Source organism: Vollenhovia emeryi, unplaced genomic scaffold (genome assembly GCF_000949405.1).
Source record: "Vollenhovia emeryi isolate VEMERY1.0 unplaced genomic scaffold, V.emery_V1.0 DF939218.1, whole genome shotgun sequence".
Lineage (NCBI taxonomy): Eukaryota > Metazoa > Arthropoda > Insecta > Hymenoptera > Formicidae > Vollenhovia > Vollenhovia emeryi.
The window spans coordinates 350,493-361,963 of record NW_011967148.1 but is presented as its reverse complement, the minus strand read 5'-3'; the positions used below and the strand labels follow the sequence as shown (position 1 = coordinate 361,963).

At 35.0% G+C, this 11,471-nt stretch overlaps 1 protein-coding gene across 1 annotated transcript in view; it reads right to left on the bottom strand.

The window, feature by feature from the left end:
• LOC105560894 (pikachurin) overlaps positions 1-11,471 on the bottom strand; it is a 126,055-nt gene that overhangs the window by 34,293 nt on the left and 80,291 nt on the right. Inside the window, exons 6-7 of the mRNA XM_012010396.1 lie at positions 7,046-7,247; positions 2,186-2,330 (exon numbers count right to left, since the gene is read on the bottom strand). Of these exons, the coding sequence (XP_011865786.1) occupies positions 2,186-2,330; positions 7,046-7,247 (347 nt within the window). The remainder of the gene's footprint in view (positions 1-2,185; positions 2,331-7,045; positions 7,248-11,471) is intronic.

Here is an 11,471-nt window from a genome sequence, read left to right as displayed (position 1 = left end):
AACTATTTTTTTCTCTCAGTGCATACACCAATAGCGGTGTGTGCTGTAAAAATGTGAATACGTCTTCGACATATCTATACAATTTTTTAACTCCGTTAAAATGCTCTATCGTATGTATGTATAATTGAATATTGAAATCTTGCGGTCTGTGAATTGAGTATGATAATATGAAATAATTGAATCAATAGTAATTGTTATAATAATCATTGCTTCCCTCCATCTCTCTTTCTCCCCATAATTATAAAATAATTATTCCTGTTTAATGGGCGAGACGATATCATTTATTAATCCTGCCAACATGTGTATCCATGTAACTGCACATAACTCATACAATTGCGTGAATTACAATGAAAAATGATACGCGCTCTTTTAATTTGGTACATGCACGTATTTAAAATATTATGGATGTTAACAGTGCTGATGTAATCTTCGGATTAATGAATTATAATACGTAGATTTTGTACATTGTCGGGATAAGTAAAATAATACAAATTTACACCGAACGAAACGGTTTTGTTTGTTGGTCGATTTTTAACGTATCTACAGATACAGAACTACCGAAGCACTTTTGCCAAAACTTTTTTTTCCCCACTTTCCGCCGACCGTTATTCGATTATTCATCGACAGTTATGTAAACTGACACGATGACTGTGTAACAATACATTTCTGCAATAGCCATTCAAATGCATTTTGACGAAGTTCCTTTTATTACGCGATTTTCGACTTACGCTTTTAATGAACTCCGGAACGAGGGTAATCGGCGGATTAATACGGGAAAGAGCGAAATCGATAGACAATTACTTGGCCGGAAGTACCTTATTCAGACATGTTTTATGGGCAGTGGCACTTTTTCTGATTAGATTGATCGAGAAGGTGCGGCCCCTTGTTCTAGGGTGTGGTTCTTTGCTTTTAACCTCCGCCATCTATCTCGATATATCCGACTATTCATACTCTTTAGCCTCCTTCGTGTTGCCGCATTTTTCTAAAACTTTACATATACTATTTTCCCATAACTATCCTCTGCAGTTATTTACGTATCGAATTCTTGGGTCAGGTTTCTCAGTCTGCCTCTTTTTTTTTTTAAACAACATACAATATCGAGAAAGATTGAATTTTAAATTAGAAATTTTTTTTAACTCGAAATATTATTTAGAGAATATTTTGCGTTCTCTGTAACTTCTTATGCAAAATAATATAAAATTTATTATTTTTGTTGCGGTGAGAATTGCGATCTTCTCAAAGTCTGCTGCTCGTATCTTATTTCTCGTGACATCTAGGACAGCGAAAATACAGGGAACTCCTCATGCCAAGTTTTTGCGGCTTCTATAGCAAAATGAGAATTTTCAAGAAAGCCGAAGTTTTGTTGCGGCAACATTGTATAATGTGTTTTAGCACGTATCGATATAACTCGCAACGAAGTTTCCACTTGGCGCGCAAAATAAAAAAAAAGAAGGTAAAAAAATTTTGCGCAGCCCACATGGAATACCCTAGAAAGAAGTTTCGAAATGTAAGAACGTTTCTTCAATTTCCGGACTACATTCTCTCATTAAAGTTTCCGGGAAGTTTCCGTGAGATACAACAGCGTTTAATGTTAGTTCCACCTTGGTGCCATTAAACTTTTCACGAGTGGATTTCGTCGAATGGAAATAATTTTATCTCAGCTGACCACAAACATTGATGGGTGTTTGAGTAAAAATAATAAATATCGCTGACATATAATGCCGTTTGCATCTGTATATTTTTTGTATATTTTTACGCGAACTGTAAATTTATCTTCTACTATCGTTACTCGACATATTTTTTATCATTATTTTTACTAGATATTTATTCAAGCAACGAGAAAGAGAGAAGATTTTAACACTTAATATTTCTAACTAATGTTTACGCTTATTTGTCGCCACGCGCGACGGTGAATTACTATTATTGCAATGAATTGAGTTTCGTTTTTTCATTTTTACGCTTTTATATAAAACACGAACGGGGAGGTCCCGAGGGAGGCGACCGAGCGAGCGTGTGGACGTCACCATAAGAATCTCGAGAATTCGAATAAACTCACTGGGTAATCCCGATAATACGGCCCCGCCTCGCGCTGCGGAATATCGATTCCCTCCTTGAATCCGCGGTGTACGCGGGTAAATAATATCCGGCGTCTGGCCTTGATGGAAATAAAATGAAGTGCCCTTACCTTCGATCGTCCCTCCACCCTCTTCTCCTGATTCAGCTGGATCCAGGCGTCCCATCGATGTCTGTAGACACTCAGGGTGTTCCACTCATTCAGCTTCACCGTTTCCGTGCTCCTCACGGTGCCCACACCGCTGCCGCAATCGAACCTTATCGCAGAAAGGTACGAGGGTGATGTTAATCGATCGGGAATGTTAGACACGTCGTGGAATATCGCGCGCGGACGGTTGTCGGTACGGAATCTATAATAATGTTCTTTTGATGTGTAAAGTCGGGACTGAACCCAGGGTGCAAATAAGCACAGATAAATTTTAATGAGTACGAATGACGCCGCCGGTATTCGCGTTCAGTGAGGTAAATCGTTCACTGGTTTGTATATTCATTCGTTTTGCGTAATCCGGCTTAAGCATAAAGAATTTATTTCGTCTCGCAACGAAATGATAAGTTTTGTAGAAATTCATATAAATATAGTATAAACTTTTATAATCTTGAATCGATGATTAAAACTAATTTATTTCGGAAATACTGAAAATAAATTTGCTCTGTCGCGAATTATCAGCGTTACCTCTTTTCTTTCGTCTAAACTCAATGTATGAACGAAAGTCACAAGTGTACAAAAATTAGCTATCGAGTGTACCTTATTATTTTAGCGGTTTACTAGACGTAATAAATACTAGATAACTATCTCTTGTTATCGCAATCGGTAAAGCTTTCATTAATGACGAGAAAGAATGTGATTATCATTCAATAACATTTGCGGTTGTGTTGGAATATTGTTGGGGTTGTTTACCGCAATCAACGTGGAAACCATCAGTGGCGATAATCTATTCGCCTTCATTGCGAAAGTAATCCACTAATATGTAAGCGCGTGTAATAATACTCTCCGCTTAGTTAATAGAACAATAAATCTATATAAGGCTAAGCATTTAACGTCCGATTAATGAATTGTGCAAACGAAATCCAGGAAACAATGGACAGTCAATGAATAAATTACGCGGCACGTTTGATGAATGCGTCTATGAATTCAGGACCTGATCTATGATTTCAATCCCTTTGTGCAACCCCAGTGCAAAACCCGAATAGACGTTATTAGAGAAATTTATCCTCGAGAATGAATATTAATTTTGTTTGGCAAACCGCTACTTATGAAACCTGCCACTTTCTTATTTATCATATCTTTTTATAATTACAAATAGGTAATTTATTTATATATCTAAATATCTATTCATATGACATTATACAGTAATTGTGATATGGAAACTTTTTAAATTTGATAATCTTTAGAATATTTATTAAAGAAATAAAATTGACGTATTTATTATAGGAATAAATAAGTAACAATCAATAGCATCTTTTTCATTAAATAAAAGAGTTACAATATTTGATTAAATAAAGTAGTTGAAATATCTACCACTGAAGTATGTTCTGTTCTTTTAGTTATGTGTTTAGGAAACAGCTCTAAAGGCTAAATAGAAACCGTAAATTCTATTAAAATATTATGAGAAAGAAAAATAAAGTAATACAACGAAATTATTAGTTTTCCCGTACTTCTATAGATGATATGGTTTATATTTATTTCATTTAAATATATAGAGAACGAACATAAACATTTTGTTTTAATTTTTGGTTTCAAATTTCGGACCATTTTTATGGATAATGATCTATGATATGCAAAAACCATAAAGGAATTTTAAATAAATAATATTTAATTATAAAAATTTTATTTATTTAAAATTTGCTTATTTATTGTGTTTATTTAAAAAAATGTCAATATTTTACATTTATTGGGAATTTATTCCTTTCTTTCTCTTTTTCCGTATTTTAACTGGACAATAGACATAGAAATTGAATGCGTTATGATTTGCAACAATTTTTAACAGATAAAATTATCAATGCACTATATGGTGTTATATTTATATCACTCTATCCTACACCTAGAAAAAAAGTTTGTTTAAAATCAAATTTTCTTTTTTGACCTTTTTGACTCTGAATTTTGACCGTCCCAGATAAGATTGAAATTTGTCAGAAAGTTTATATCTATTTCTTTAAATCTAGCAAATGTTTTAGTTGAGGGAAATAAAAATTTGGTAGATTCAAAGAAAGATGATTTCAACGTATCTCATTTGTTTAACCTAAATAAATCCTTTTTCTGAGTGTAGAACACATTTATTCTGAGATAATATGTCTCTATGGGATATTATTATATTTACACCCCTATGCTTCACTGTCGCCCGCCACTTCCCACACATCCTCCTCTTCTTCTCATTGTCAGATTCATTTATTGCACTCACACATTCGCGAAAATACGATTAATTACGACTACACGTACTAATCACCAGAATAAGATTATCTCACAGCACTTTACACGGTACTCCCGACGTTAATCTCACACGACGTACACTTTACTGTTGCACGTCGTAACGAAAGGAGAACGCGAAAAAGGTACAAAGCTTTATAATCCCCTCGACACCCGCAAATCTCGCAAACAAGCACGATGAATAAATCTCAAACGGTAAAGATTTTTATCGACTCGCGAACAATGTGCAAATATCGAATTTATGCTACGTGCCATAGGTAACGAATATTTAAATATAGATTTGATCACGACACTCATTAGCGTTAAACATTGTTCAATTTAAGGTCTGTCCGCTTCGTGCGCGCGCGCGCGCGACGTTCCGTTTTATGATTGAGAAATTAAAAAATAATATTGGTATTACAATACCAAATAATTAACAAAGTCGAATTAGCGTCTAATTGCGATGCAGTCGTGCGAAAATGTAGAATCAAAATTTAGTTAATCGTGAAAGTTAATTAACCGCACGGGTTGTTAATTGTTCGTAAAAAATAATCGCGCTTCGATAGAGACTGCCGACGACGTACGGAGTAATTTGCTCCTGCTACCTGCCGACTGGAGGTCTCGTGTGCGAGTGACACGCGCACGGCGGACTTGTGGAGATATGAAAAATACAAAAACCAACGCCAAGACCGCGCCGCAAGTCAGTCTCGAGTCGACTTTCTTTGAGATATTTAACGTATTATGAAATAAACTTAAAATACCGTGTCCTTTTAATGTTTCTATACATCCGATAGAAGCCACGGCTTCTCGTTATTTGAACAACTCGATCCGGCGATTCATATAACATTTCACGTTCTCAATATCGTGATATTACGCAAATTACATTTAAACGAAAAGTTCAAAGAGCGATATAATATTCGAATCCAAGCGTCGCTGAGGAGATAATTATCGCTCATATATATCACGAAACAATAGTTTATAAATCCTATTCTCCTCTCTATCGTTCCGATTCCTACTCCCAACGATGTATTTCATTAATAAGTACAGTCATAATAAAGCTTGTGTTTTAATACTGTAACACACACTCGTGAGATAAATTCGGCGTTTGTACATCGTTCGTGATTTATGAAAGCTTTTCGCCGTTGGAGAATTCGTTCGTTTTGCTTATTCGCGGCTCGAAGCCAATAAATTGCGAAACATTTGCTTGGATAAGTAATTATCGCTGTTTTTATTCCTTATTTTTTAGCGCGAGTTAGTAATTGCTTATTGTTACAACCGTGAGATATGATAACTTTTAGCACTTTCTTACATTTGTCGTCATTTAAGTAACGCGACGATAAAACGGAAAAATGTTTAAAGTTATTTCACAATACGTTAAGTATCTCACGGAAGACTCGAGACTGACTTGCGGCGCAGCCTTGGTGTTTGATTTTGTGAATCATGAATTGCGCATAGTGTGGCGCTAGCTTTACATGGCGGCCTTGCGTTCGCGCTGTCTACTGCCAAAACAATTGTCAAGCCCAAAACATTCAACATTTTACTTATATGTTAAATGTACGACAACTATTTCTTGCACTTCAAATTAATCCTGAACTGTTATTGCATATTTTGCAACGTTGCCTTGTGGATTCGTTAACGTCTGAGATAACAAATGACTTTGTGACGATTTGAAAAATAGTCTGGCAGAGTTTTCCAATAAAAGTACGGATTACAAATATTATACGGATGATGTATCTTAATGTTTGAGTACGCTATTTCATACATCACAATAGTCGGGAAAGTGTATCGTCGTAATGTTATAGGTGTCATGTGGTGATATAATACTTGGCGATGTATGTACTTGTAGGCGAAACTTTACGTAGTGCGTTGTAAAATAAATCCTACGGCATCGTTTTCACGGCGAAAAAGTTTCCCGTCGATGCTCGACGCGGGGTGGCGCAAAACGCCGTAAAAGAGGTGGTACGGGATCAGACTATATTGCAAAAGGTAAACTTTTAGTTTTTGCACGGCGCTCATAAATCGTACATGGACTCCATTAAGTCACGGCTTATTAAGCTGTAAACGAAAAATTAGTCCCGGCACGGAATGCTTAATTAATGACCACGTCAAACTCCGGGGCAAAGTCTCCGAAATTATGGCGCCGAAGTGTCCTATAAAGTGTCTCGTATAACTTTATATTCAATACAGCTTCTCCTTGCGGGGTCGACAAAAAAAATCGATGAATCCTCGTTCTTGATACTATTTAAGAAGTTTACGGTCTCGTTGAATCTTCATCACGCTTTGACGACATTTACGGCGATCTCTTAATTTCTAAATTAATATTCCGATGTTACTTCTCCTCTGCGAATTTAATCCTATTAGAGAGTTTGCCATCCACGTTTCTTTCATGATATTATTTTGCTAATGCATCTCGTCATAAATTTTATATACCGAATGTTCTTTTCTTATTCGTTTAATTAGCTTTGCGCGAAGTTTTGTAATATTGAGATAGAAAATCAAATCGTATTCTAATACACTAATTTTAATCATCATTTAATTTAAATTGATGTTTAAATAAAATATAAATACCTGAATTCGATAAAACCATGGTGCAATATCAAGGCCATGAAGTCACCCTGAAGATCGTCCCGTTCTCCCGCTAGGAGAAGCACCCCGTCCCATGCTTCTGGTCGAAATTCCAGTTCTAATTGAACATGTTTGTAAGCGGCCCTTAATGCGGGAAAAGCCAGCCAGCCTGAACCAGTGAAACGTGGCGATCTCACTTCAGCTTCTGGAACATAATATTACGTAAAGTCTTTTTACTGATTCAACGGAATTTGTTTCGTTGACAGCCGCTGACTTGCCTTTGAATTATGTTATCAGTTATATCTGTATTACAGTACTAGACGACTTACAAAAATTTCTGATCATGATACAATCAGGTAAAAGAACCGGTATTTGCATTAATTTGGCCAAAAGTATTTGCCACCCCCTCAATTCTTAGAAATGTAACTTTTTTGACTCTACGGTTGGCACGCAATAAATATTCCCATTTTCATCAACTGGTATTTATTTAACCTGAATGTAAAATGATTTAAAGTTATTGAGGTTTTACATAGGTGGTAAACATACGAAAAGATTTTTCTTTAACAGAATTTAATTGTACCTTGAATTTATAAAACAATTTCACATATTTCTGTGAGACAAAAAACAGAATTCTACAATATAATACATTATTGTTAATAACGTTTTTAATATTTATACAATAGTTGCTCAGTATATCAGCATGTTAATAAAAAATATTACTTAAAAATGGAATTTTTATGATCTACTGTTGGAAAAGCAATATCTCAATAAATACATTTTCGAAAAAGTATCACGAAATAATCTCGAAGGATACGTATGTGTTGCAATTTGCAGCCGAGATACGTGCGAATGGTTAACATGCTGGTATCGTCGGCCACTTTCGAAGGATACATCGACTGGTGGGGAAAAGAGCGGAAAATCGGGAATTCCGGCCGCACGCGAGGCTTATGGAACGTCCCTTTACCCCCACGATCTACAACCTCGTATCAATCACGTGAGTGTACCGCAGGGTGTACCCGTAGAAAGACCCCGAGCACGTGGAACACGTGAGCGTAAGGGTGACGATAAATCAGGCCGGGCCAGAAGAATAGAAAAAGTTGCGCCCGTGGGGCCTGGAAATGGAATTCCAGTTCTTGATAGCGCCGGGAATCCTCGACGCTATCGTGTAACAAAGCGTCGTTCGGCTGGCGCAATCGTACGCGCAATTACAACGGGTGATATCGGGGAAGACGTGCAGAATTTATCGTATACTGACACGTTGTGTTAGCGCGAGGAAATATTTTCGATCGATATTTCCTTTACTGCGCCACAAGTTCGATTTTTATTCAAATGCCGGCCCTCGGCCGATCCTGCTGCGATATTTGTTTCAACACAGCGAGAAATTACTATATTACAATTTGTGTATATTATAATTATTCCTGTTAAGATAATAATATATTTAAAGTTTCGTTAATTATTATTGCAAGTGGTATCAAATTAAAATTTAATATTAATTAACTTCATACGAGTATAACTTGATAATTATCAATAAAACAACGAGGCTGAATATTAATGTAAAGTACCAGAATAATGTAAAATGTTGATTAGACAACTTCATAATATATAGTTCGTGCCCGCTCGTTTACTGCAGAATGATGTGACATAAAAAAGTTTACCTAGAAAATGAATATGAATGTTTTAAGTCATTAAAATTTTATATTAAATTCGATTTTGTAAAAGCTGATTAGGGGAACAAAAATATCTAGCTATAATATTAGCTTGTAGCTAATAAGTAGCTTTTCATTCAGTGCGTTGAATTCTCACTCTTCTTTTGCAAACGACTAAACAATAATGATTTTGGAGCTATGTCGTTGCAGCAAATGAGCAACATGTTATTAAGTATAATATAGGAAAACGCCAATGCAATCGAAATATTAATATTCAATAAATTCCTCTATCCGGAGTTGAATAACTAAGTTGTATTCAGACCATATATTCTCTCTTTGCAGTAGAACAAGTACATCGCGGGCAAACTGTAGATTCGACTCTCACAGTAGAATAAGTAAATTATAGCCGGACCATATATTTCTTCCTCTACCAGTAGAACTAGTACATTATATTCGAGCCAATGTAATTCTCTTTTCGATTACACCTACACGTATTCTCGATATGCCTAGAATTAACTGCACTGCAGCTGTAGGTTTGCATATAAATGCATTCCCTTGCCATTCTATTTTTTATCAGATAAACAATTTATATCAATAAATCAGTAGAGAAAAAGAAAGAACTGACACTGTTAGCTTCTTGCAATTTGCTGTCAATCACATGGAATAAAATTTACTTTAGAAGGACGATACAATTCATGTCAGATTTCAAAATCAGTTTACAATTTTATATAATATAAAATTATAAGTAAAGCCTATCTTGGATTTTCTGATATAAATTACAAAGCACCTAAACTGAGCATCAGCTTAGTTTTTTTTTTTTTTACTAAGCTGATGCTCATTTCAGGTGCTTTGTAAATTATATCAGCAAATTCAGGATAGACTTTACTTATAATTTTATATATTATGTAACAGAGACATTAAAAAAATTTAGAATATGTATGTGTATTACATAAAATTATACATAAATAAACGATCTACAGTGACACAATCTATATGAGATCAATTAAAAATAGCTAATAAACATATTTAAAAAATTCCAGCACAAATATACATATAGTAAAACACATTAGTCTCACAGTAGCAACATGATCTAATCTGTTATAACATCTTCTTTGGGTTGCAAAAAGAAGTACTTAGAGTGCATAACAGGTAAATAAGTTTCTTCATTGCCGGAAAATGCAAGGGGCGAAAGAGGAAGCGTTCACTGATTAAGATCGAACATTTCGAAGTTATCGTCTGATGTTCGCATTGCGCTTGACTTAACGCGAGAAACGAACTTTCGGAACGGGAGAAACAACGTTTCCGCCGCTCGCGGTGTAGTGAGGCGTGTAAACTATCGGACCGATCGAAGCGGCGGCGGCGGCCGTTCGAAAAGAACGGTGATAGTAGGTAACTCGTTTCCCGCGGCGACTTGATTGATCGTTTCGTCATTCGAGGCGTGCCTTTATGCAAATTAAGCGGATCAAAAGACTCCCGCAGTTTTCCACCCGAGCTTTGCAAGCTGGACATAACTAGAGTCGGTCTTCTCGACGCGCTGTCTTACACAACGCGAATGTTAATGAAGATCATTCCTTTGACGTTAGAAATTCCCGCGGCTAACTAGCAAGTGTCACTTTTAAGACTTGCACCTTAATATCTTGAGGCATACGAATGCTCATTCAATTTACGTAAAGGTATTTTGTAGAAATTCAGCACTAAAATCACTATTGGAGGAAAAGAGGAATAGCATAAAAGGAATAATAGAAGGAAATAGAAATTACCAATCATTTGCCTACCATATTTTTTAATATGTCAATTATATACACATTTTTTAGCCATTACTAAAAGATTGCCTTTTTAAAAATATCATATCTCTCATTTTTATTTGTAATATTCACTTCTCCTCTCTGAAAATTGTAAAATTTTACTTGTCGATGGTATTACTTCTGCTGGCTAATAAAGCGGAATCCCATCGTCTGGCCACTCGCAAAAGCATTAGTAACCGAGGAATAATTTACATTTAAAAAATGTAAAATTTCAGCATTTTGCGTTTATCACTGGGCCAGTTCTTTTATGTGGAAATTCTGTGTTTCCGGTATATTTTGTCATATAAAGGAAAATGCATAGAAAACTGCATTTATAATATAAATAAAGTAGTATACAGAGTGACGCACAAAACCGGCTCTGAATAGGTTTTTGTCGTTGTATTTTACGTTTGAAGCCGATTTTATGCGCATCACCCTATAGCTATGTAAAATATGAATATGCCTTTTTATTCTGATAATCATTTATACTGATTTAGATAAAACAGAAATAGTTATATAGAATAATCAGCGTAAAATTATAAAATATAGGTCCGTATTTATAGTAAAAAGTTTAAGATGAAAAATAGGATAATGCCGTAATATTTTTGTGGCGATTTGATCTTTCTCGATTTACGCAAATCATACAGTTTCTGGGATAAAAATCTGAAAGTGATAATAATAAATTTACTTGTATAAATGATTTATTGTAAAGAAGAAAATACATTTTCAAATGATGTAATTAATTATATAATAATTCTCTTGGGATTTTATCTCTGTAAATTGGATTGGATGTATCAATGCTACAGTTAACGTTTATTTGAGGAATAATGGTTATTTTTGTTTTGATCGCAAAAATATTTATCGGGAAAGTATTTATAGAAATCACTTGTTTATTATTCTCTTTCTTCTTTCATTTTATTACAAATGCAGTAATGAGTTGCATAATCTTAATAAATTAGAGTATTAATAAAAAGTATATAACCAATTAGTCACAAATTG